This window comes from Urocampus carinirostris, chromosome 3 (assembly GCF_059441175.1).
Source record: "Urocampus carinirostris isolate Australia breed hairy pipefish chromosome 3, RoL_Ucar_1.0, whole genome shotgun sequence".
NCBI lineage: Eukaryota > Metazoa > Chordata > Actinopteri > Syngnathiformes > Syngnathidae > Urocampus > Urocampus carinirostris.
The window spans coordinates 3,029,731-3,057,529 of NC_142351.1; the positions used below are offsets into that span (position 1 = coordinate 3,029,731).

The 27,799-nt window shown below is 40.7% G+C and overlaps 3 protein-coding genes across 3 annotated transcripts in view; 2 read left to right on the forward strand and 1 right to left on the reverse strand.

Moving 5' to 3' along the window:
- Nucleotides 1-27,799, reverse strand: part of LOC148368316 (uncharacterized) — a 310,091-nt gene that overhangs the window by 81,316 nt on the left and 200,976 nt on the right. The window lies entirely within an intron of this gene.
- Nucleotides 1,320-10,732, forward strand: LOC148368322 (uncharacterized). Its single transcript, XM_088329643.1, has 6 exons — nucleotides 1,320-1,591; nucleotides 3,640-3,732; nucleotides 4,577-4,669; nucleotides 7,189-7,214; nucleotides 10,402-10,617; nucleotides 10,721-10,732. Exons 1-6 carry the CDS (start codon nucleotides 1,480-1,482, stop codon nucleotides 10,730-10,732), a joined length of 552 nt encoding a protein of 183 aa, XP_088185769.1. The 5' UTR covers nucleotides 1,320-1,479.
- LOC148368323 (uncharacterized) lies at nucleotides 13,857-25,861 on the forward strand. The gene is given in 4 exon segments (XM_088330307.1): nucleotides 13,857-13,983; nucleotides 14,053-14,170; nucleotides 16,893-17,826; nucleotides 24,883-25,861. Coding segments are annotated over 3 exon segments (2,010 nt in total). The 5' UTR covers nucleotides 13,857-13,983; nucleotides 14,053-14,061; the 3' UTR covers nucleotides 25,850-25,861.

The following is a 27,799-nucleotide window of genomic DNA, read 5'->3' on the forward strand; positions in this document are numbered from 1 at the left end:
CTAAAATTAACTTCTTTTATTGAAGCACCAAAAGATGTGTCTTACCATTGCAGTTCTCTCTAGTAAGACTGCCACAAACCCGGCCTCCCGGTCACATGTCAGAAGCCAAAACCCAACCCCACCCCATACCAGCAGATGACACTGTTGGACCCACCATTGCAGGAGATTTACCAAAAACTATACACATATTTCAGCAGGAATTTCAATAAAACAATTACTTCACCCATTACACTCATTATTGTTCTTATTTCTATTTTCACATATATATAAAAGGGATGATGTTGGTTGAAATTCAGACTAAAGAAAAATAGGTTGAATTCATTGTAAACGTTAAAAAAAAACACTATAAGATCTTTTGTTAAAAGTATCTTGTTAAAATGGATGTAAATATGTATTGTTATATTCTGAAATGTATTTCCTGTAAGTTGAAAAGAAAGCTCTTTGATATGCTTTGTTGGGAAGTTTTCAGAGGGAACTGCTACTGAGATCAAAGCCAGCAGAAAAGCTAATGTTGTGACTCATTCATTTGCAGAAACTGTAATAATAAAAACCTCATCATCCAGTCGAGCATGAATGTGGATCTTTGGTGGGACACCGCGGTTACAGACAGGTATGAAATATGTTTATGTATATAGTATAGTAGCAGAAAAGGGTAAGAGAAGTACCAGTATATCACCGCTAGATGGCAAAGTCTCACAGGTCAGAGATTGGTCCTTGGGCCAAGTCTCGCGGGACATAACGTGATTTAGTGAGACTTTTCAATAAATGATCCTTAATGCCAACAATGAAATGGTGTCGTGTCAGACAGACATTTATCATCTATTTTGCAGATGAGCTAAAACAACAACAACAAATATATATATATTAAACAAATGTTTAACACCATCTGGAGCGAGCCCTTCCACCTGGGTCCCGTTACACTTTAATTTTGTTTAAATTCGCGTAATGAGTCGCGTAAAACGTCTGCCAAGTTTAAAATGTCCACTTAACTCCAAGCGTCGAAAGATAATTTTCCCGACCTATCTGGTATTCTATGTGTTTCCTTTGTTGCGTTCCAAAAAATACGATAACTGAGTTTTCCAAACTCCGACCAGGAGAAAGGGTATGTACCCCAACTTTGCAACCAGGACATCCCACCTCAACTGTCTTATCAATGATATTTCCCTGGTTGGGGGTTGGAAAAGCCCGATTTCCCACTTTCTTGAGACGCGTTTCGGTCAGATCTGGTAAGATCTCCCGAAACACCAATTTTCTTGAACCTAGCACGTGATCCGTGGTACGTGTCCCACAATCCATTGCGGCGGGTAATTGAAGGTTGAAGGTGAAGCTGTCATGGCTGCCGAACAAGAAAATCACCAGAAAGTCCAGTAGTCGACTTAAAACGACGTTAACTCGACAGAAGTATCAATTTGCGGTCCTTTCCGAGGTTTGTCCCTTTAACTCTCGAGTTGGAGCGTTTTTCGTTGAAAGGCGTAGAAAATGTGCTCCTGTGGGGAAGAAGTACCTCTTGAAAAGATGCTTCGGGGAGCCAAAGAGGAGACCAAGCGAGAAGGTCGACGATCGGACGCCTTTTCCAAGCAGCTCGGGGCAGGTCCGTCATTTTCCCTTCTGCTACAGTAACAATGCTTCCCAAACTTTTGCAGGCTGGCGAAAAAAATCTACTATTCAAAAGAAAGAAATAATAGTGGTTTTAAATACAGTTTTTCAGCCTTTCACTGCAAATGACTCATTTTTTCACCTTGAGCAAATACTAAAAGTGCAGGAAATGAAATGAGGCTCTCGAGTGACTCGTATAAAGTAACATGAAAACTTTTATGGCTCCCTGAAATTTTTCACTCAAACTAAAAAGCAAAAGTGAATAAAATGAAGTTTAGCAGCAATTCGTATGAAGTTGGATAAAACCTCAATATTTCCCTGATTTTTATACGATAAAAAATGATGAACACCAACATGACTTAAAGCAAAAAGTGCATCGCAATTTCAACTGAGCTGGGCACTCCCGCTTCAGAGCCGGATTGACGAACAAGTGTTATGGTATCCGCTTTAGTGTGCTTTTTACGCTCCCTCTCAGCAAACATGCAAACTAATGTTATGATAAGAGCTAATATAGCAGTCCCCACCTAAAATTCCCTCCTTCAAACAAGTTAACTACAATTTTGAGGCTATTTCTAAATCTCACACACCACCACTGGCAACAGCACTGTCAAATAAAGTGTTCACGTTTTCGGGGACTCGGCCCTCGTTTGCCTTTACTTTGGGCGTATTAGTAAATACAATATCAGTACTTGCTATGTAACCCTATTCAGGGTTAGTACGAGTGCTTGAAAGCCTCGAAAATGTTTGAAATTTAATGTTGTGTTTTTGAGGTCAGCAAAAAGCTTGAGTTTTGCATGAAGTGCTTGAAATTGTTGCCATTGCCACGTGTCTTGGCAGACTGACTCTAGACAATGCAATAAATGAAGAAACAGCTCAAGAGGACTATATTTAGTAAACTGGCTCCCAAACGGTTTCTCACATGAGTTTTTTTTAATTGATATATTATCAATGATAATATAACATTATTCATCAGTTATTCATATATATTTGCAGGGGATCCCTAAAGGACACATTAAATCAAAATATTCACAGATCTACTAAAACAAATTGCACAACACAAAACAATTTAAGCTTTTTACACGCTGAACACAAAATCCTTGAAAATGCAAAACATGAACACATCAATTCAAAATAGTAACTCTTCAGTGCTAAAATAGAAAATGTAATGCAAATAAACCTAATTTGCAATTCTATCTTGACTGGTTTAGACAAATGATAAGCACACAAAAAATACAAAGTCAAATAAGTAAAGCAAAAGCAAAAGATCAGCAGTCGATTGAAAGATTGAATGCACTCTGCTTCGGAGCAATCCGTATTATTAAATGAGTCCAAATTTGGCTCATTTTTCTTCTTTTTATACACAATTACATTCTTTCCTTTTTGCCTTTTGTATTGAACTCTGATTACGCAACACCTTCAGAACCGTTTCTGTGTTTCTAAACAAGTGTGATGTGGCCAATCGGTGTGGGCATTGTTGAAACACCATGGCAGAATTTATGTCAGTGTAGAGTAGCCCTTTCACGCACAAAGATCGTAGGTCATGGATAGGAACATCCCAACATAGCACAAATTATGTGCTAGGAGCAATATAGCGACATTATTTTACTCATCAAAGACGACAACAAAAAAAACCTTCTTCTGATCGCCGCTGGATTTTTCTTCCTTTGGAGGTACTGGAGAAAAAAATTAAAATGGCTTGTGAAGTGCTTGAAAAGTGTTCGAATTTGTCCATGAAAAAGATATATGAACCCCGTTTCCATTACTTCCTGGATATTTGATTTTTAGGTTGACTGTGTATTATGCCTTCAGGCCCTTGCAACATCCATTTCCGCCTGCTCATCCTGGAAGGGGGTTTACCTCATGTACGGTCCCTTCCCAAGGTTTCTTCATTTTCTGCATGTTAACGTTTTTTTTGAGTTTTTCCTTGCCCTCATGTAGCTTTCAGATCGGGTTTATGTTGCAATGGTGTTCTGCGCGTCCATTTTGTGAGTTTCTGTGAGTAAAGGCGTCACAAATAAATGCGATTTGAATTGTGTGTTGCAGACATCGGTGAAGAATATCTTCCTGCTGCGTGGCAGGAACCAGTGTTGCCAGGAACTGTTTACAAGATACTCCGAGTTGTGTTGAACAGAGCAGGTAGGCCGTTTCACTTTCTGCAACGTCTTATTTTGGAGGGAACGTCGTTGGCATTCACCCCAAAAAAAAGCAGAGAGGAGATATGGCAAAAAGGGAACGCTCCTTATTGCATTGCTCAAAGTAACTTGTGATGGTTGCCCGCCCCTCGCTCATGACTTCCACCAGATGTCTACACACAATAGGCTATTGTCAGCTCCAAAACTGTTTGCTTCAAGTTCATTTCAGGTTCAACTTTCCTTATCCTTACTTATTATCTACTTTCCACAACACTTGACATCTCATATTTGCCGTCAACTTCCACCATACTTTCCTTTCGAATAAGGTCCGGGCTTCTGTCTCGCTCATTCTTTCAAAATACGTACCTTATTTCCAAAACAGTCACGTGCACTAGGGCTGTTTGGAATACGAAATATTTGCCTCAGGGTGAATATTTTTTTTTCCGCAAATCTTTTTTTACATCGGCGATCACCGTCTATTTTCTCTCCCCTTGACCGAAGAGCCAAGAAATTGACATCGATGCGTAGCGACACGCAGACTGAAGTAGACAACATTGGACAAAAAACACTGGAGAAAAAAAATGGCTTTGGAAGTTCTTGAAAAGTGCTGAAATTTGGCCATGAAAAAGATATATGAACCCTGTTTCCATTACCTCCTGTATATTTAATGTGCGGTCCCTTCTCAAGGTTTGTATATTTTCCGCATCCTGAACTTTTTTCAGTTTTTCCTTGCCCTCATGTAGCTTTCAGACCAGGTTGATGTTGTAATGGTGTTCTGCGTATACCTTTTGTGAGTTTCTGTGCTTTAAGGCATCACAAATAAATACGATTTGACTTGTGTTTTGCAGACATCGGTGAAGAATATCTTCCTACTGGGCGGCAGGAACCAGAGTTGCCAGGGGCTGTTTACAAGATACCCCGAGTTGTCTTGAACAGAGCAGGTTGGTTGTTTTACTTTCTGCAACGTCCTTATTTTGGAGTGAACTCGGTTGAGCGTCGCCCCAAAATATACGCAGAGAGGAGATATGGCAAAAAGGGTACGCTCCTAATTGCATTGCTCAAAACGACTCGTGATCAATCGTGATGGTTGCTCGTCCCGGCTCATGACTTCCGCCAGGTGTCTACACACAATAGGCTATTGTCAGCTCAAAGACTGTTTGTTTCAAGTTTATTTCAGGTTAATCTTTCCTTATCCTTCGTTATTATATACTTTCCAGAACACTTGTCATCTCGTATTTGGCCGTCAACGTCCACCGCACTTTCCTTTCGAATAACGTCCGGCCTTCTGTCTCGCTCAATCTTTCAAAATACGTACCTTATTTCTAACTCAGTCACGTGCGCTAGGGCGGTTTCGAATACGACATATTTGCCTCACGGTGTTTTTTTTTCATATTAGCAAATCTTTTTTTCATCAACGATCACAGTCTATTTTCTTTCCCCATGACCGAATTGTCGAGAAAATGACGCGCAGCGTTAGCAAACTGAGGCGGACAACATTCGCATTCTATTAGGTGGTCATCATGGCGGCGCAACGTTTAGTTTCCAAACCAGGCACCGCTTCAGTATTTTGACGTCGTGTATTTTCATACCCTGAGGGCGCAAGTTGGTCCCAAGTTGGTTTTAGATGATGGCAATCAAACGAAAGATGCCTGAAAGTCACAGAGGAGGATTTTGGGGGGAAAGATGAACCATCTGACAAAAACGTCTCATTTCGCCCCAAAAAGTTTCGAGTAATGACTTGCCCGAGGCTCGGACCTGTGACCTCCCGTTCTGGGGAGCGGGCGCCCGACCCTGAGGCCACCGAGCTGTTCTACCTTTGTTTCTTCAAAAGGCGCATCGCCCTGTTGGGAGCGCTCTACAATTTGAAAAAAACCCGAGACTTATATGGGCGTGAAAATTTGGTATTTTGGGTTTATACCGAGTGACGGCGGTAAGTAGGACTGCACGATGAACCGAAATCAAATCCATATCGCGACGTGACGTGGTGCGATGAAGACAAATGAAAACAAATGCAACAGTGCAGGTTTTCAGCCTGTTAGGTTCAAACCCTTTAAGGTCTTTGACTGAAGTTTTCAGGAATAAAGTGTCTTGAGTTAATCATGATTTCTTGATTATTTCTTAACTTGAATGCTTGATCGTTAAATGGCACTTCTTCATTAAGGTGTACAGTATATGTAATATTATTGTAGTAGCATACAATGCAGAGGGAATTGTTTTTTTATTTTTTTTTCTTAACAGTCCATACTTATATCTTGTCACACTGCGCGTACTTGACGTATAGGCTGGCGCCGACACACTGCTATACAGAATAATACGGTTGATTAAGGAAACAAATGCCCGATCCCATTCCTCTCACTTGGCCCGGAGAACCCTTCACTGGGAAGTCCCCTCAATGAGAGAAGTGCAAGTGAACATCTTCGCCTAAGAAATGGGACGGCACCTGCGATATTCCACCCCAGTCCAGTAGATGGCGGTAATCCTAAATGGCGGTGGATCTCGGTGACGTAGTGGCCTAGGTCACACGTAAACGACTCGAGTCACAACCTGCGTTGTGGCAGTTGGAGAGTTGGTGCAACGTTAAAAATGCTGCCTGGAAGCTCTTCACCTTTTCCGTCTCTCCAATCGAAGGAGGATAAATGTGAGATATTGAAGACGGCTTCGGCGCTATGTAGCACTGCCTCATCTTTAATAGGTACGTACACTCATTAAAAGAAAATGACCTGTTCGGTCAAATATAGTAAGGGTTAGGGTACAACCCACGTTCACATAATACCCTATGTTTGTGTAGACATAAATGACAACCTACTTATTGGTATCTTAATGCCATTTTATGACATATAGTAGGGGTCTTTAACGCGTGACACAATCAAAAGTAAGCAAACACAAGAACAATTCACCTGACTCTTGACCTGGCACAATATCGTCACCAAACCTTTCCCGGAGGACCCAAAAACGTCAAGTCACATTAATTTCTATAGCCCTTAATCACAAAAATGTCTCAAAGGACTGCACAGGATTACAATGACACAATTACCTGATCTTAAATCAGCATGCGGGACAAGGAACAAGTCAAAAACCTCAGTTTGAGGAAAAAAGAGAAACCTTGAGAAAGGACCTCACATTTGGTAATCCCCCTTCTAGGATTGACCAGGGTGAATCACAATTAGCATTACTGTACACATAATAGTAAACATAAGGTAAGATGTTGAAAATGTTCGGAAAAGGCATGACAGCAACGACGCCCCCAGTCTGTAAACTAGTGCAGAAAGTCTATGACGGCCACGACGGAGCTTCCCATCTCTGCCTTTGTTCATAAGTATTGAATTAAAAAGAGTTATTAGATATTAAAAAGATCATTTTTACTTTTTTTCATGATGCGTATGTCACAGTAAAAGCTGTCTTTTTCAGTTCAATGCCCACATTTATGTCCAAATAGTTTATCTTATCTATTGTGTTCCAGAGTGGCTGTCCCATAAGTGTGGACAGGTTGGACAGGAGTGTTCCCACCCTGTGCTTACGGTTCGATGTAGAGTCAGAACTCATCCAGGACTTCAGGTTTAGCAAGAAGGTCACGCGGGCCCTGCAGAAGCTTCTGAGGAGGGAACAGCACCATGGCTGGAGGTCCTGAGCGTTCTCCATCCGGGCCCGGGTGTTGTGGAATGCTCTTCCGCCTGAGATTGGATCTGCAACCTCAGTGGAACTGTTTCAATCTAAGCTTAAAACACACTTCTATATATGAATAACCTACATTTTATGTTGACAATATCTGTGTATTATTTGCCCTCATGTAGGTTTTAGATCAGGGAATGGTGTCATAAGAGTCTGTGGTTTGCAATCATCTGTGGCCTATTCATCAAATGTATTTCTTCTGAGTAACACCTTGGTGGTTTATTTCATAATGCTGTGATACTGAGTGATACCAGCTCAGTAGCCTAGATGGTAAGGCGCCCGCTTTGAGACTGGGAGGTCGGTGGTTCGCGCCCCGGCCGAGTCATTCCTAAGACTTAAAAAGTGGTCGGCGGCGCCCTCTGTTGGCTGCGGCTGCATCGGCTCGCTACAACGGGTCAGGTGCAATCGACATTTCGTTCTGTGTGCATTGTTACACAGAATGACAATACAAGGAAATTATTATTATTATTATTATTATTATTGGGAAGAAAACTACTACAAATTACTCTGGGTTAAATAGTAATTTTACTTTCAGAAAACAAACTCCGATTTGTCCAAAATACAAAAGAGTAAAAATATAATGTGTCAAAAATGTTACAAAAATGTACCAATACTTGCATCAAACTGGAACTTCATTGTGTTGTGAATAATGAAATATTTTCCTTTTCAAAAACAAAGGGGAACATCGCAGAGATGTCACTACTCCGGCAATTTGTCCACCAGCTTCCCAAAAAGGTTTAGGAACCGCTCAGTTCCGGCCTCGGTTTCCTTTTCTGCGCTCTGGCAGACTCCTCTTTCAAAAAGTCAAGGAGTGTATCGTGCTTCCCTTTAATTCCGGGTGATTTGGGTTTTGGTGGAAGATGCTGACGACGTGCCCGGTGGTGTGGATGGTGTAATGGTGGCTAGCTCTTGCACGGGACGTTCAACGTTGGTCTTTAGGTTGGGTGGAAAAAACAAGAGTAATTACTTCATGCCCGTGTATTGTACAAAAACAACTGTGTATAGGGTGCTGGTGGGTTCTGTTCCTGCACCTCTCAACTTAAAATTGGTGGTTCTATGGGTTCAGATGGGGCGAATGACGCCACCGATACCGGTGGGTCAACGGAACGGCCTACCACCGCATGCATGGCCTCATGATAATGCCGGTTTGATGCCGTCTGTTTTCTGTGACAAGTGCCTAATCCAATTTTGGGCATTTTTAGTTTCTGCAATCACAACACTCACAGTAACATGACGCTGTAATATATTGTGTATGTATTTGAGTTAAGATGAACATAGCAACAGTTCACGGGTTAGGATGATGTCTCATCTCATCTCATCTCATTCGCCGTACCGCTTATCCTCATTAGGGTCGCGGGGGGGGGCTGGAGCCCAACCCAGCCATCTTCGGGCAGTGGGCAGGGGACACCGTGAACTGGTTGCCAGCCAATTGCAGGGCACACCTAGGGACAATTTGGACCGGCCAATTCACCTGAAATGCGTGTTTTTGGAATGTGGGAGGAAACCGGAGTGCCCGGAGGAAACTCACACAAGCACGGGGAGAACATACAAACTCCGCACAGAAAGTCTGGAGCTGGATTTGAGCCCACGACAGGTCCCCATGACATGAACTGTGCCGCACAAGCGCTAACCACTGCGCCGCCGTGCTGCCTTAGGATGATGTCGATCAAATTAATTTTGCAATACCTTGTATTTCATTTCCAATGTTTCCCATGTTTTTGCTGCCCGTTGTCCTGCGATTCTCCAGGCCGATCACTTCGACAGCTGGCATTAGCGTGGGCTAATGTATTGTCACAATGAGATTGCAAAACTGCAGATTAGGTTCCTCACTTCCACAGTTGTTTTATGGTGAACATTTTCTTTGTAAACTGCTCATCATTATCTGCCCTTTGGTTTGCTCCCCAGTCACTGAAACATTTGCCCGCATGACCACATTAGACACAAGTTGCTCACAAACAGGCTGATGCAACTTGATGCGAGACAGGAAATGATAGGATGTGTTCTGGATAGTGATTTAATAGTGAATAGATGCACAAACCGGACATGGCTGTGAGAGCCTTCTATTGGCCAGCATCACATATGCTTTCGAATTGTCTCCAGATTTCGACAACGTTTTGAGAAGGTAATTAGGTTATTTAATATGTGATGACGGAAAAGACAGTGGACTATGTGATAGTTATTTGTCTCATCTGTATTTCCACGTGAAAGACGGAGACATTACTCATGATGCATGATGAGAACGAATGTATTTTGACAGTGACGGAATTTTTACCTCTCTTTCGTGTCTATCATGTTTTTGATCTCACATGAAAGCATCATATTGTAAATAAAACTAGACACACGGAATTGTACGCAGTAAACATGTCCAATGACACAAAAATAAGCTATTCATTGCATTTATGTCCAACTAAAATATCTCAAAGTATTTTATTGCAAATACATTCGTAGATGTGAAAAAAGGACATACATTTTTGCGGTTCCTTTCCAGCCATGTTTGTTGATATTGAGAATTTGCAAAGTCTTTTAAGAAGTCACTTTATAACCAAGTCAGCTGCTGACCTCCCTCCATCTGAAGTGGTTATTTTGTGGGTTGAGGGGGACTTCTCCCTTGGTCTTAAGAGTGTTGCGACACATTACACTTGCACACGGAAAACCAAGTGACTAGGGCAAATAGCGAGGGAAAATGAGAAGAATGGGACGCAGCAAACGATCTGTACAAAGCCACTTTTGGCATCTAGTGGGGATTTATCATGCTGATTTCATCCCCAGAGGCCTAATACTTACTGATCAGCAGCGGTTAAGCCTTTTGAATGTGTTTACGTTTTGGCACTCGGGGACAATGCTTTTCAAAACGTTATGTTACGTCACTGAACGAGTTAAGGGCAATACAAATAAATGTGATTTGTGTCTCGCAGACGTCAGCCAAGAATATCTTCCTACTGCGCGACACGAACCAGAGTTGCCTGCCGTTAAAATTGAGGATCTGAAGCCTTATCACATTGAGCAAGAGACAGAGGATGGGGATCCTGTTGGTGTTAAAGAAGAGGACAAATTTCCAGTCTTGCGAGTGACCGGGGTCCGTTCAACCGTGGAAGATAAAGGTCAACCTGAAGATAACAGTTGTCGGGAGCCTGGAAGCATCAGCTGCCGTCAACACTTGGAAACGGATGACGACGACACGTCCCACTCTGCAAGCCCTGAAAGCGACTCGCAATCAGAAGTTGGTAGCACATGTTCTCGGTGTGGGAAAACATTCCGAAGCAAGTATCATTTGAAGTTGCATATGAAATTCCACGCTGGTGAGAAGTCTTTTACCTGCTCAGTTTGTGGCCTAAGATTAACTACGAGTGATACCTTAAAACGACACATTAGAACCCACACTGGCGAAAATCCTTTTTCCTGCTCAGTTTGCGGTCAAACTTTCAACCAAATTGGACACTTTAAATCACACCAACTAACCCACGCTGGCGAGAAGCCTTTTTCTTGCTCTGTTTGTGGTCAAAGGTTCACCACAAATTGGAGCTTAAAATCACACCAACTAATCCACACTGGGGAGAAGCCTTTTGCCTGCTCAGTTTGCGATAAAAGATTCACTACAAGTGGAAACTTAAAGAGACACATTAGATCCCACACTGGTGAGAAGCCTTTTGCCTGCTCAGTTTGTGGTCAAAAATTCTCCACACAAGGACACTTGAAATTACACCAACGAACCCACAATGGCGAGAAGCCTTTTTCCTGCTCAGTTTGTGGTCTAAGATTAACCACGAGTGATACTTTAAAACGACACATTAGAACCCACACTGGCGAAAAGCCTTTTTCCTGCTCAGTTTGCGGTCATAGTTTCACCCAAATTGGACACTTGAAAACACACCAACTAACCCACACAGGCGAGAAGCGTTTCTCCTGCTCAATTTGTGGAAAAGTATTCTCCCAACGAGGAAACTTGAATATGCACACTCAAACCCACACTGGGGAGAAGCCTTTTGTCTGCTCAGTTTGTGGGCTAAGATTTACCTTGAAATCTAACTTAAAACAGCACACTCTAACCCACACTGGGGAGAAGTCTTTCTCCTGCTCAATTTGTGGAAAACTATTCTCCCAACAAGGAAGTTTGAATATACACACTCGAACCCACTCTGGGGAGAAGCCTTTTGCCTGCTCAGTTTGTGGTAAAAGATTTACCCTTAGTTGGCTTGTTAAACAACACACACGAACCCACACTGGCGAAAAGCCTTTTGCCTGCTCAGTTTGCGGTCAGAAATTCTCACACAATGGGAACTTAAAATTACACCAACTAACCCACACTGGCAAAAAACCTTTTTCTTGCTCAGTTTGTGGTCAGAGTTTCACCATGAGTGGAAAGTTAAAGAAACACATGAGAACCCACACTAGTGAGAAGCCTTTGTCTTGTTGACTTTGTGGTGAACCCTGTGGGAGTCTGTATGTTCTCCCCGTGCTTGCGTTGGTTTGCTCTGGGCACTCCGGTTTCCTCCCGCATTCCAAAGACATGCATTTCAGGTGGACTTGCCAGTCCAAATTGTCCCTAGGTGTGAATGAGCGAGCGAGTTGTCTGTCCCCGTGTGCCCTGCGATCGGCTGGCAACCAGTTCAGGGTGTCCCTTGCCCACTGCCCGATGATTGCTGGGATGGGCTCCAGCACACCCGCGACCCTACTGAGGATAAGCGGTGCAGCTAATGAGATGAGATGAGATTCCAAGCTGCAAATTGTAAAAGATTTATTCCAAAAGCAGACAGAACGTTTGTAAAGCCTCGGTGAAGCCTTACTTGGTACCTTGTCCAACTTGAACAGGATCTGATCCACTAAACATTAGTATTTGGAACTTTTCTAATGGTGACTGGTGACATCTCGCAGACACGTCTTCGCTTCTCAACAGTCTGATGGCACTAGTATTAACTCTGGAATGCACAGTAGGATAAAATATGGTTTCTTGTTCTTCAAAGCTTTTAAAAATCAGAAAGTTCTAATACTGTCATTTGAAGTGTTCCTAATAAAAGATGTGTATGCCATGATGCCATTAGTATTTCTTTTCCCCACTAATCACCAACTCCACTCGTGAAATAATGTATGTACTGGTAGCTCATGCATCCAAGGGTTAAATACTTACGGAAACAGCACGGAAAATGCACCTTTTTTTGTAAAATCGACAATCGCAGCAAAATCGCAATACTTCTCTGAAATAGAGCAATTAGGTGTTTTCCTCAAAATCCCGCAGCCCTACTGGAGAGGGTCAATAAGAATACAGGAGACCCAATTCACCGACAAAGGGGGAAACGCGATCACAAATATACTGCGATTTCGTACGAAGCTTTTGGTAGCGATCTGCAGCTCAAATTCACTGATTTTGTGAAAAGTGGATTTGGCATTGGTCAGGTATATACTCGAAAGTGATGGTCTTTGTTGTCGCTTTCTTAGCCTAGGCCCGACCGGCAGCTGTTTACTTTTGCTCCGTTGTTGTCGGCAGGCAGATCACCCAGGGAAATCCGGTGGTCTCTGTATATCCCTCGGGATGTTGCGGGTGTTATTGTAGTCGTGAAATGAGTCAAAGTCTAATCTTACTCCCAAGATAATAAGTTCTTGGCGACTGAGGGTATTTGTCACCGAGCAAGTATTTATCAAGGAAAATATGAGAGATAAAAGAACCTGCAAGTAAAAAGTTTAACTGGAGAGCCTGAAGCCGCTGCACTTGCGCGCGCCGCCATGAGCGGACGGTCTTGATTTTTGACCGAATCATTATGGGGGATATTACATTTGTTTAGGTTCAGGGTAGTGTTTGAAAACGACTCACGACAATGAGCTGGACCAATAATAAACATTTCATTTTTTTCTGGGTTAAGGCGCAAAAGAATGAGGTGACATCCATCTTTGAATCCCAGTAAGGCAAGCCTCCAGATTTCTACAATGTATCTGTCCAGTTGTCTCAAGTAGCAGATACAGTTGGGTGTAGTCTGCATAGCATTGGAAATTTATATTATACTTGCGGAAGCATATAAATACTAAAAATAATACTAAATATAATTTACATTGATTTGCAAAAAACAAAAATAAAAAAAGGTTACACCAGTTTTTCTCAACGTTTCTGAATTTGAAACATGTTTTTCTCAGCGTTTTGCATACAGTGTTAAAATGTAACTTCTATCATTGTTTATAAATTGTTGTTTTTATAACGTAGTTTTTTTAAGGAAGTATTTTCCAGTTTTGTAAATGTTTTCAAGCTAGTTTCCCGTAACGTTGATAACAAAATGTTACCCTCGTGAAAATCAGTTTTAAAATGAGCAGGTTGTGATTTCTTCTCAATGGACTTCCATTGCGCGAAGTTGCCCCGACCAAGATGGCCGCCGCATAGGCACGCGAGTTAGCGGGCTGCTACAGCACGCTGTGAACTATCCAGTCCTCTGTTTGTATCTGTGTCCCACAATTCATTGAGGCGGTGTTTGGAAAGAGAATGTGTCATGGCGTCCGCACCACCGCCAAACAAGAGAATGTCGAGAAAACTACCAAAAGTCCTGTTGTCGACTTAAAACGACGTAAGCTCGACAGAAGTAACACTTTGCGGTCCTTTCTGAAGGTTTGTCATATTTAATCCCCTGTTGGCGTGTCACCTCCTGGCGTTATTTTATTTTTTGTTTGTTTAAAGGCATAGAAAATGTGCTCCAGTTGGGAAGGACCTTTTCAAGAGAAGCTTCGGGGAGCCAAAGAGGAGACCGAGCGAGAACGTCGACTACCGGACGCTGTTCCCAAGCAGCTCGCGGCAGGTCCGTCATTTTCCCTTCTGCTACATCCTTGACATCAGGGGCGTTACCAGTGGGGGGTGGCCGGTGTTATGCCGAGAAATGCGTCCCTGCCACTATAACCACGTTTACCTCGTTTTATCTAACCTTTATAACACTTTTCGGGAGGGTAATAATAATAATAATAATAATTTCCTTGTATTGTCATTCTGTGTAACAATGTACACAGAACGAAATGTCGATACACCTGACCCGTTGTAGCGAGCCGATGCAGCCGCAGCCAACAGAGGGCGCCGCCAACCACTTTTTAAGTCTTAGGAATGACTCGGGCGAGGCGCGAACCACCGACCTCCCAGTCTCAAAGCGGGCGCCTTACCATCTAGGCTACTGAGGCGGGGGCAGTAGCTCAGGAGGTAGAGCGATCGTTTTAGGATTAAGGGATCCCAGTTCGAATCCCGGCTTGTCCGTGTTACATGCCGAGGTGTCCTTGGTTAAGACACTGAACCCCCCAATACCCCCAATAAGCAGGTTAGCGCCTTACATGGCTGCACAGATCATGGCCGCTATTGGGAAATGTGAAGCACAATGTAAAGCGCTTTGGGAAGTCATTGACTTGAAAAGTGCTATATAAATGCAGATCATTTCAGATCATTTCATTTCAACATATATCCAAAACCACTTCATCTTGCATTTATTGGGAATGTAATACAACTTAAACCATTCTGTTTTTGTATTTGTATTCTACCATAATGTTTATGCTGAAATGAACTGTCAAATCATCAACAGATAAACGGCAGATGTTTATGTTACCTGCTCAAAAGTGATTTCTATAAGGTGTGCATTACCGTTCGATTATATTCCGAACAAATGCAAGACAAAGTGGTTTTGGTTATATGTTCGCCATTACATTCCCGAAAAGTGAGATAAAACGAGGTCAAAGTGGTTATAGTAGCTACCCGATGCAAATCTAGGCAAGGACGCATTTCTCGGCATCACAGGTTAGGTTCCGGACTAGGGTTCGGGCTTCAAATCAGGGTTTTAAACTTAAGGTTCCAAAATAGGATTGAGGCCAGGGCTAGAAAAACTAAGGCTTCGGCTCCTCGTTATGGTCTCAAATTGAATTGAGTGGTCCGAAATAGGATTGGGGCTAGTTACAGCTAGAGTTAGGTGTAGGTTGTGCAGTCCTTTGAGACATTTTTGTTCTTAAGGGCTATATAAATAAATGTGACTCAACTTGACAACCTTTATGGTGTGGCGTGCCACTTTCGAATGTCCTTGTAAATCAGTGTGCCACACCAAGATTAATGACTCGCACAACAATTTTTTTAATTCCATCACAGCTGTAGTTTTACTCCAGTCCAAATTACACAACATGGTTAGACATTGAAATTGTATAACCTAACAATTTATTTTCCGCTATTCTTGTTCATCAATAAACTAAAAAATGAATGTGAGCAACTTGTGGAAAAGCCTGTAGACATCCATGACTTCAACTTTTTACCACAAGGATCAACCACAATCAAGCATTCTTCATCAACAAAAACAAGTGATATGAACAGCTACCATACCATTCATCAACGAAAACTTATTGCACAAAATATCAAAATATGAAACACGCACAGACGCTTTTTTATATATATATATATATATATATATATATAGATATATATACATATATATATATATATATATATATGTATATATATATATATATATTCAAACGACACCCTTTGTCAAGGAGATGACCTCATGTGTGGCTCATTCTCAAGGTTTCTCATGCTGGGATTTTTTTTTAGTTTTTCCTTGCCCTCGCATAGGTTTCAGATCATGGGATGTTGTCTTGGTGGTCTTTCCAGCTCTCTGCGAGTTTTTCTGATTAGTGCCAGACGTTTCTCTCAAATGGGAAGTGCCGATGCCAGCCTTCGTTGGCCATATTGACTCATTTTTGATGGCCTACAGAAAATCTAGCTCTGTGGCTTTACAGGCATAGGGCACACCAAAAGGAAGCTTTAACAGTCATCTTTCATGTGTCAACAGTTGATTTAGTCGATTTGATGACATTGCCTAAGTTTTTTGAAAATACTTGTTTCCCGGGAAACTTGGCTCCTGGCAAAATAAGCATTTCAAGCAGAAGTTTCGACTCTGTGTTTTTTTTTAATATCTATATTTTTGATACCTAGAATATCTAAACAATACTTTCCATAAACACAAGGGCACATTGCTTGAAAAATAAAATTTGATTGCAAGAACACTAAACTTATGCATGAACTTTGCAAAAATTCTCAGTCCCTGATTTTTCGGAAGAAGTGATCACATGATTCAGGTCGTCATGGTGATCGTAGGGTCCTACGATATGTTATCCCAACGAAGGCCCTTGGTCATTTTTTTTTGGGAAAGAATAAAGATTTGAAGCGTTAACATTCTGTACTTACATCTTTGCTTTTCTCGTCACACTGTGTGTACCTTTGCTTTTCTACTCACCACCCTACAGAGTAATACGGCGAAAACGGGAACAAAACGCGGCACTATGTGTTGACATAGATCTGGTCAAAGCTACTCCTAACATCTAGTGGTTAGTTGTGATTTAATTCCAAGAAATTTATAACATACTCATCAGCAGCGCCGAAGCCTTTAGAATTTTTTTACGTTTTGGCACTCATAAACAATACTTCTGAAAACGTACAAATATGTTATGGCACTGAACGAGTTAAGGGCAATACAAATAAATGTGACTTGTGTCTTGCAGACGTCAGCCAAGAATTTCTTCCTACTGCGCGGCAGGAACCAGAATTGCCTGCCATTAAAATTGAGGAAGATCTGAAGCCCTATCACGTTAAACAAGAGACAGAGGATGGGGAGCCCATTGGGGTTAAAGAAGAAGACGATTTTCCAGTCTTGCGAGTGGCCTGGGTCCGTTCAACCGTCGAAGATCAAGGTCAACTTGAAGATAATGGTTGGCGGGAGCCTCTAAACATCAGCTCCCGTCAACACGTGGAAACGGATGACGACGACGCGTCCCACTCCGCAAACGCTGAAGGTGGTAACACATGTTCTCAGTGTGGGAAAACGTTTCGAAGCAAGTCTTATATGAAGTTGCATATGAAATACCACGCTGGCGAGAAGCCTTTTTCTTGTTCAGTTTGCGGTAAAAGATTCATTGAGAGTGGCCACTTAAAAAAACACATTAGAACCCACACTGGAGAGAAGTCTTTTTCTTGTTCAGTTTGCGGTCAGAAATTCATCCAAAATGGACAATTGAAATCACACCAACGAACTCACACAGGCGAGAAGCTTTTTTCTTGCTCAGTTTGTGGTAAAAATTTTGCCCAAAATGGGCAATTGAAATTACACCAACTAACCCACACTGGCGAGAAGCCTTTTACTTGCTCAATTTGTGGTAAATGATTCAAAGAGAGTGGGAGTTTAACAAAACCCATTAGAACCCACACTGGTGAGAAGCCATTTGCTTGCCCATTTTGTGGTAAAAAATTCTCCCAACAAGGAAACTTGAAGTTACACACAAGAACCCACACTGGCGAGAAGCCTTTTTCCTGCTCTGTTTGCAATAAAGAATTCAGTGAAAGTAGGAGCTTAAAAAAACACACGAAAACCCACACTGGCATGAAGCCTTTTGCTTGCTCAGTTTGCGGTCAAAGATTCACAGAGAATAGGAACTTAAAGTCACACCAAAAAACTCACACTGACGAGATGCCTTTTTCCTGCTCAGTTTGTGGTCTAAAATTTACCTTGAGTTGGACCTTAAAACAACACACACTAACCCACACTGGGGAGAAGCCTTTCGCCTGCTCAGTTTGCAGTCATAGATTCACAGAAAGTGGGAGCCTTAAAAAACACACACTAACCCACACTGGCGAGAAGCCTTTTGCCTGCCCAGTTTGTGGTAAAAAAATTCACCCAGCGTGGGGACTTAAAAAAACACACGAGAACTCACACTGGCGAAAAGCTTTTCGCCTGCTCAATTTGTGAAAAACGATTCATAGAGAGTGGCAACTTAAAGAAACACACTAGAACCCACACTGGCGAGAAGCCTTTCGCCTGTTCAATTTGCGGTAAACGATTTTCTCAGAATAGGAGCTTAAAATTACACAAAATAACACACACTGACGAGTAGCCTTTTTCCTGCTCAGTTTGCGGTCAGAGATTCGCCTAAAGCGGCAGCTTACAACTATATAGACTAACTCACACTGGCGAGAAGCCTTTTTCCTGCCTACACAGTGTTAGAAGTCTGAAAGGATCCAGACAAGAAGACAAGTCGGAATGGCCAAGTTTCATCCTCCAACGAAGTTTGCTTTCGAAAAACCGTCAGAATGTCCTGCAGCGTTTCGAGCGCTACACATTCGCCACGGAACTAAACAAACACAATGGACTCGTTCAAGTAAGCTGCAATGGGAAGCCAGGCGGAGAATGTATTTAAATCTTATGTTTTTGAAGAGAATTATGACGTGCTTAAGAAGTTTGACGACTACTTCGTTCCGCGGAGGAATATCATCCACTAACGCGCATGTTTTCATCGGCGTTTTCAGGAGCCTGGGGAGAGGGCAGGAAGCTTCAGAAGGGCTGTATATGAACTCTCAGAGCACTGAGATTTTGACACGAGCCGTGAGGAAATCATTCAGGACCGGATAATTCTTGGAATATTGGACAAGGAAGTGTCGCGTAAGCTTCAGTTGATGGAAGGCCTGACGTTGACTCAGACTGCAAAGTAGTTTGACAGGCGGAAGAGATTACTTCGCACGTCAACATGAATGAATGAATGAATGAATGAATGAATGAATGAATGAATGAAAACGTCATTCGAACAACAAAATAATGTTACATAAGATGTTCGAAAAGGGGTAATAAGAAGCCAATGCTTATATTCCCTACCCCTTCATCTTTCCTATTGAATACACCAATTATATAACAACAATTGTAATACTATTAATAATAACAGTTATTGTATAACAACAGCAACAATAACACAAAGTTAATCATAGTTCTAGACGCACTATTCCCAATCTCTCGTATCACTCATACCCTGTTTTCTTCATCTCTGTATTCCGCCAGTAATGTTTTTTTGTATTTAAATTTGAACACGTGAATCGTTGGACATTGTTTGATCTTGTCTTGTAAATGGTTCCAAAGTTTGACTCCCCACACAGACACACATACTTTTCCTGGTGGTTCTCACCTTTAGGATTATGAATTTACGACAGCCCCTTAAGTTATAATTTCCTTCTTTCCGAATGAACAATTTATGGATGTTTTCTGGCACTATGTTTTTGTTGACCTTAAATAGCAGTTGTGCATTGAAAAATTTTACTAAATCATCAATTTTAATAATCTGGTATAATATGATCTCGATATCGATATCCTCTCCTATGTGTATAGTTCTAACTGCACGTTTTTGGAGGATAAAAAGGGATTGTAGTGAACTTTTGTAATTATTGCCCCAGACTTCTGCACAATTTGTTAAGTATGGCAGACCTAGCAAGCCAGTCGCCTTATTGTTTTATGTGTTAATTAGTCAAAGAGGTTAAAGTGTGTTTTAAGCGAGGTTTTGGTAGTCTTGGTGCCTAGTGGAAGTACTCAGAGTCACGTGATGCAAATCTACGATGGTGGTGTAGTACAAGTGCATCTAACAGTGGAGCTACTACAAAGAGGTAAGTATTAGTTTCAGGAGCGAGCAGCAGCAAGTCAACTGCAGGAGAGAGAGTGGGAAAGGTGAGAGGAGAGAGAGTGGGAAAGGTGAGATGGCACAACATTCATTTGGACAGGTAACTTAAAATTAGTTTTACCTGGTTATATCAGTATCAGAAATTATTTTCCCCCCATTTTATTAACACTCCACTTATTGAAACATGAATATTTTGTTTGTTTGTTTGTTTGTACATGATTCAATTGTTTGTTTGTTTGTACATGATTCAAATTGAATCTTTTCTTCCGGCGCCGTCACGAATTTTCGATTGTTCTCGATTGTTCTCAGCTCAGGGATGCTGCTGGAAATGTGAATTTCCCTTCGGGGATGAACAAAGTATCTATCTATCTATCTATCTATCTATCTAGAACTAGAGAACAATATCAAAAATACAATGCATTATAGTTTAAAATATATTTGGCTTTATTAATTATTGAAATGCTTTTAGATGAGTTTGTATGTGTCTGATGTGTGTTGTCCAACTTTATTGTTGATTATGACCACTAAATTCTTAATTTCTAAAACAGTGTCCATTGCAGCACCATCCATTTTTACTTCTAAATCTTGATTTACCTTGCGATGACCAAAGAATATTACTTTGGTTTTATTTAAATTTAAAGATCATTTATTTATATCCATCCATACTTTTAGGTTTGTTAATTCACGATTAATACAGGTTACCAAATCAATATAGTTATCATTTGAATAGAAAATGTTAGTGTTGTCTGCAAATATTACTATTTTTAGTAGTTTTGGAACATTAAAGATATTGTTAATATATAAATTAAATAACTTTGGACCCAGGATAGAACCCTGTGGTACTCCACAACAGATGTCTAAATATTCATGTGAAAACTCTCCCATTTTCACATATTGCTTCCTCCCCGTCAAATCACTTTGAATCCATTGCAGAGCCACTCCCCTGATGCCATATCTTCCCAGTTTTTTTAATAGTATATTATGATTAATGGTATCAAATGCTATTTTTAAGTCAATAAATACCCCGACTGCGTATCTCTTTTTTTCTTTGCTATGGGTGATTTCTTCTACTGCATTAATAATAACCATTGTTGCTGATCTGTTTGCCCTAAAACCATATTGACTATCATGAATCAATTTATATTTATCTACAAATTGTTCTAGTCTTTTATTGTAAAAATTCTCTTATATTTTAGAGAACTGGGGAAGCAGAGATACCAATCTATAGTTTGTAAAAATGTGCTTGTTTCCAGTTTTGTATATTGGTATAACTTTTACTATTTTCATTTGATTTGGACATTTGCCTGTTAGAAATGATAGATTACAGATGTAGGTCAATGGTTTCACAATGCTATTTATAATTTGCTTAACTAGTACCATATCGATGTCAAAACAATCCATAGACGTTTTGTTTTTACAGTTGTTAACCACGTCTAAGATTTCTGATTCCGTAACCCCAGATAAAAACATGGTCTTGGAGTTCATTTTTATCAGTGACTCAAATTGCTTACCATTGCACTCTGGGATATTTGCAGCGAGCTCTGGTCCAACATTTACAAAATAACTATTGAAATTCTCCACAACTTGATTTAAATTATAATTTTCACTGTTCTTATCAATAAAATCGTTTGGATATGCATTACTTACATTCTTTCCTTTTATTATACTATTTAATATATCCCAAATACCTTTGATATTACTTTTGTTATGATGTAATAAATTGGTATAGTATAATTTCTTGCTCGCTCTTAATATTCCTGTCAATTTGTTTTTATACGTTTTATATCGGGATTTGGCTTCCTCAGTTCTTAGTTGAATAAATTTTCTATATAAGGTGTTTTTTTTCTTACAAGCATTATGTAAACCCTTAGTTATCCATGGATGGTTTACAGATGTATTCTTAATATTAGTTTGTCTCATTGGGCAATTTTTGTTATACTTGTTGGTGAATATTTCCAAAAATATGTCCAACGCACGATCCGCATCATCTGTACCATATATAGCATTCCAGTTTTGTTGTGATATAATAGTTTCTTCAGTTCTAACTCGTTTGTAAACATAATCCTTAGTTGATTACTGTCTAGTAACCTTTTCATCATACACTGTAAATACTGGTAGGTGATCAGAAATATATTACAAACCAGTAATCCGCTGACGTTTGTAAATTCCATATTATTTGTAAATATATTGTCAATGAGTGTTGCACTGTGTGAAGTGAATCTACTATGCCTTAATATAGTTGGGTACAAACTCATACTGTACATTATATTAATATAGTCATCAATGTTTTTATGTTTGTTTGAATTCATTAGATCTCCACAAATGAATAGTGTTTTGGCGCCTATTGTTGAATATGTTTTTTCAGCCCAGTTTGTGAAGGTTTCCAGATTTGAGCCCGGTGATCTATATACACAACTGACTATATTATTTTTCCTTTTTTCATTTATAATTTCTATTTTAATACATTCAAGTAAATCGTCAATGACAAATGACATGTTTTGTAATATTTTCGATTTGAATCTTTTGTGCACATATATAGCTACTCCTCCTCCTATTTTGTTTGTTCTATTTACATAGTTCAAATTATAGTCGTTTAATTCAAAATTAACACCCCTTTCCTCACTGAACCACGTTTCAGAAACTGCATTTACACTAAACGGGTTCTCAAATTGCCGTAAACGTTCAGTGATGTCATCAAAATTTGTGTACATGCTTCTACTGTTAAAGTGTATTATTGAGAATTTGCCTTCAGATTTAACAAAATTATTATATTCATTTCCAGTATAATATTTGCAATTGTCTGAGCTAGCTGATAGGAATTTGTGGTCAGGATCGAAGTCATCTAATCTTGAATTATTGGAGTCAGTGTGATCAACAATGCTCAGTTCCGGTAGATCATGGCGTAAAATATTATGATGGATTTTTTTATTGTGATTTGGAATAAAGGTTTCCATATTGTCAGTCCAGGATGCCATTGTTACACTTCAGGCAAATCTATCCAGCTCCTGCATTTCTCGGACCCAAAGTATTTTTGCTTCTTCTGGAGTGCCGTTTAACTTTATGTATATTCTACAGTTTGAAGTCCAAGTTCCTTGTATCTTGGTCGTTTTCCTCAAAAATCGAGCCTGTCTTGTAATGTCAGATTTTTTTTTTTTTGCTTAAGTGTTCATTTAAATAAACATTTGTCCCTTTTAGTTTTTTTCCTTGCTTAAGGATTTCATGTTTCCGTTTCCTGTTGACAAATCTCATGATGGTCTCCTTAGATTGGTTCTCACCTCTTGTTAATTGATGGCATGCTTCTATGTCCTCAGCATTGATGGATATCCCTTTTTTGCTCATAAAAGCAATGACCTGTTGCTCAGCAGAATCTTCATCAGCATCTGTTGCAATATTTTTATTTGCCACAGCCTTGGCATAGGTCCGAGGTTTGATGTCCAGACCGGTGATAATAATGTCATTGATCCTGGTGTACTGTTCCAGATCTGCTACGCGTCCTTCTAGCGCAATAATCCTCTCCTCTTTCTCCATGTTTTCGTTTTTTAGGTCTTTGATTTCAGCCATTAAACTCATTATTGTGTCTTGTTGTTTAGTGACTATATCCATTTTGTCCGTTAAAAAGCCGAGTGACTTTTTAATTTCCTCGAGTTCTTTATCCCTGCTCGGCATCTTGAAAATTCCACGCTTCTCTCACGGCACCATCCGCTGATCGCCTCACCCGATCGCCCTCTGACTCTCAGGTTGTTATTTCGCCGGACTTAGTTTCCCCGGCCTTTGGTCGCTTTACCAAGCAGCGCCGCCATGTTTGCCAGCGTCAACGCGTCAACAATGGCCGATCTCGGAAGCAGGACGAATCGGTCTCCTTCCTGCACTGGTTTTCGAAAGAAATCCGCCGAGTCAACGGCAACGTCGACTCCGTGCTTTATTTTCTTTTCGAACCCTACAGACGCCAAAATCGTGGCATTCAAGTGGCCATATCACATTAGGGACTACGCTAGCTTCACTCACGGTGTGGTGCGGTGCGCTCACGTTTAATTCTCAGAGGCCAAATACTTACTTATCAGCAGCGGTTAAGCCTTTCGCATTTTTTCACGTTTTGGCACTCGGGGACAATGCTTCTGAAATTGTACGTTATGGCACTGAACCAGTTAAGGGCAATACAAATAAATGTGACTTGTGTCTTGCAGACGTCAGCCAAAAATATCTTCCTACTGCGAGGCAGGAACCAGAGTTGCCTGCTGTTAAAATTGAGGAAGAGGATCTGAAAGCCTTATCACGTGAAGCAAGAGGCAGAGGATGGGAAGCCTGTTCGCGTTAAAGAGGAGGACGATATTCTAGTCTTGCTAGTGACCGGGGTCCGTTCAACCGTCGAAGATCAAGGTCAACCTGAAGATAACGGTTGGCGGGACCCTCTAAGCATCAGCTCATGTCAACACGTGGAAACGGATGACGACGACACGTCCCACTCTGCAAACGCTGAAAGCGGCTTGCAGTCCGAAAGTGGTAACACATCTTCTCAGTGTGGGAAAATGTTTCAACGCAGGTCTTATATGAAGTTGCATATGAAATTCCACGCTGGTAAGAAGTCTTTTTGCTGCTCAGTTTGCGATAAAAGATTCACTACAAGTGGAAACTTAAAACGACACATTCAAACCCACACTGGCGAAAAGCCTTTTTCCTGCTCAGTTTGCGGTCAAATATTCAACCAACAAGGAAACTTGAAATTACACCAACTAACCCACACTGGTAAAAAGGCCTTTGCCTGCTCAATTTGTGGAAAACGATTCTCACAGAATGGGAGCTTAAAATCACACCAAAAAACACACACTGGTGAGAAGCCCTTTTCTTGCTCCGTTTGTGGTCTAAGATTTACCTTGCGTTGGGTCTTAAAACAACACATTCTAACCCACACTGGCGAAAAGCCTTTTACTTGCTCTGTTTGTGGTAAAAAAATCACCCGAGATGGACTCTTGAAATTACACAAACTAACCCACACTGGCAAGGAGCCCTTTTCTTGCTCAGTTTGTGGTAAAGCATTCATAAAGAGTGAGGACTTAATTAGACACATTAGAACCCACACTAATGAGAAGCCTTTTTCTTGCTCTGTTTGTGGTAAAAAATTCGCCCAAAATGGACACTTAAAATCACACCAACTAACCCACACAGGCGAGAAGCCTTTTGCCTGCTCAGTTTGTGGAAAACAATTCTCAAGGAATTGGAACTTAATGTCACACCATAAAACCCACACTGGCGAGAAGCCTTTTTCCTGCTCAGTTTGCGGTCAAAGTTTCACCGAGAGTGGGACCTTAAAGAAACACATTAGAACCCACACTGGCGAGAAGCCTTTTTCTTGTTCAGTTTGCGGTAAAAAATTCTCCCGACAAGCACACTTGAAATTACACCAAAGAACCCACACTGGGGACAAGCCTTTTTCTTGTTCAGTTTGCGGTAAAAAATTCACCCAACAAGGAACCTTGAATTTACACCAACTAACTCACACTGGTGAGAAGCCTTTCGCCTGCTCAATTTGTGGAGAACGATTTTCTCAGAATAGTCGCTTAAAATCACACAAAATTACACACACTGGCGAGAAGCCTTTCGCCTGCTCAATTTGTGGAGAACGATTTTCTCAGAATAGTAGCTTAAAATCACACAAAATAACACACACTGGAGAGAAGCCTTTTCCCTGCTCAGTTTGCGGTCAAAGTTTCACCGAGAATGGGAGCTTAAAGAAACATATTAGAACCCACACTGGCAAGAAGCCTTTTTCTTGCTCAGTTTGTAGAAAACGATTCTCACGGAATGGGAGCTTAAAATCACACCAAAAAACCCACACTGGCGAGAAGCCTTTTTCTTGTTCAGTTTGCGGTCGAAGATTCACTACAAGTGGAAACTTAAAGAGACACATTAGAACCCACACTGGCGAGAAGCCTTTTGCCTGTTCAATTTGTGGTCAGAGTTTTACTGAGAGTGGAAACGTAAAGAAACATATTAGAACCCACACTGGTGAGAAACCTTTTACCTGTTGACTTTGTGGTGAAAAATGCATCTATATCATAGAAATTAAACACAAGAACCCACACTGGCGAGAGAACTTTAGCTTGCTCGGTTTGCGGTCAAACATTTACTGAAAGTTGTGGCTTAAAAACATCTATCTGACCACAGGCGGTCTATAGGAACATAACTGCCACAAAACTATCTCCCCTCACCTTTTTCCAACCACTGACTCTGCCAACACATCAAAAAACCCACATTCATTCACACGAAGCAAGCAGACTCTCCAGCTTTATAATAAACATTTGAAACCCCAAAGTCTCCATATGGAGTCAAAAGATTAATGATTTGTATATGTGTCATGTTTCTTGATAGATGATCTATTTCATCGTGTGTTCGCGTAAAATTTTGCCTGTTATCAACAATTATAATTATGAAACATTAAGATCGCCGACCTAGGTCCCCAAGGTTGGAGCCTGTTCTCACCAGAGCCACAAAGCTTGGAGAGCCTGTGGTTCTCTCCGTCCCTGTTGTCGGGATGAGAACAATCCCTGTGAAGTCCATCACCAAAAGAGATAGGAAACTTTATTTCGTCATCTTCCTTGTTGGCCATGTGCTGCTTCTCACACACCCCTCCCTTGAGGGACTATTTGTTCTCACAAGTACACAAAAAGTGTTTGTTTAACACCCTCTTTGGTGTTTTGTGCAAATATCCCATGTTGGCACACTATAAAAACAATCCCTGATCATTGAAATGAGTTTATTAACATAAAACTGGGTTCATTGATCAGTACTGTTAACCTGTTCCATCATTTCTTCCACCTTCCTCCTTGCTAACACTGAGTGTTTATGTCAACAATGTGCTTTATTCTTACGTTTGATTCAATTTTCTTTGTCATGTGAATAAAACATAGTTTAATAAAATCAATCTGCGTGCATTATCTGTGGGTCGATGTTTTTTTTTCTTCTGGACAGATCAATCATTATCCATATCAATGAACTACAAAATCGATCATTTAAAGCTGAAAATACATTGTGTTTAAAGTTGCATCTTTCATGATAAATGCTAGACACAGACTATTTCAAATGAATTCGTGTTGGAAACCAAGAGCACTGCCTGCTGACCAAATTGGCAACCACCAAATTAGATTCCGAACCAAATAAATCTAAAGCCATTTGGATATGTGTTATTTTGGCCATAGAAGAGTCAGAAATCATTTTATGAATGATGACTTTTGCCAGAACCGAAACTTAACTATGTGTTAAGTCAAGACAGAAAAGGGGCTTGGATTTTCCTGGACCAAAATGAAGTTGAGACTGGAAATCACCATGACCACATTGTAAGACAACATTAAACTGAAATATGAACTGTTCTAAGTATATACAGAACGTGACCTATCAGTAGCCCAATTCGTAGCCCCTTTAACAAACAAAAGTAATAATGTTCAGATGAGTTTAATGTTCAACTCTTGGCATTCAAAATGTCAAGATTTCCTAATGTACTCATCCCTGAAACTCTAAATCTGACGTAGCTCACCAAGGACATGGTCTTGCAGCCATGAAGTTCCACGATAGTGGGGAACATCCGCGTGAGTCCAGTGAATCCGAGCGTGTAAAAAGGTTTACTCCAAAACACACCATAATACCCATGGATAAAAAAAAAATCAGTTGAAAAGTATCTCTGCCTTGTTACTCGCTGTCAGTTTAGCCATCTAATTCCCGTTTACACATAAACAGACTTCTAAAAGTATTTTCTAGAGGCCGTTAACCTCTGAACTTTTAATGGGCAACTTTTTGGCCAATCACAGCTTCCCGTCTCGGCCCTTCAGCCCGCATTAGCCTATACCGGTCTGTATTGCCAAAAACAACAACGCCTCCTTTACCTGCGAAGAACTCTAGCCAATCGTGACCGGGTCAAATCATAATCGACACATTGGTTGGCTAATAAAATTCAAAATAAGTCGATATGAAAATGTGTCAATTGT

Coding starts and splice junctions, on each gene's coding strand:
- LOC148368322 (XM_088329643.1), top strand. CDS start 1,480: ATGTGCTCCTGTGGGGAAGAAGTACCTCTTGAAAAGATGCTTCGGGGA. Junction 1,592..3,639: donor TTCCAAGCAGCTCGGGGCAG/GTCCGTCATTTT, acceptor TGTGTGTTGCAG/ACATCGGTGAAGAATATCTT. Junction 4,670..7,188: donor AGTTGTCTTGAACAGAGCAG/GTTGGTTGTTTT, acceptor ATTGTGTTCCAG/AGTGGCTGTCCCATAAGTGT.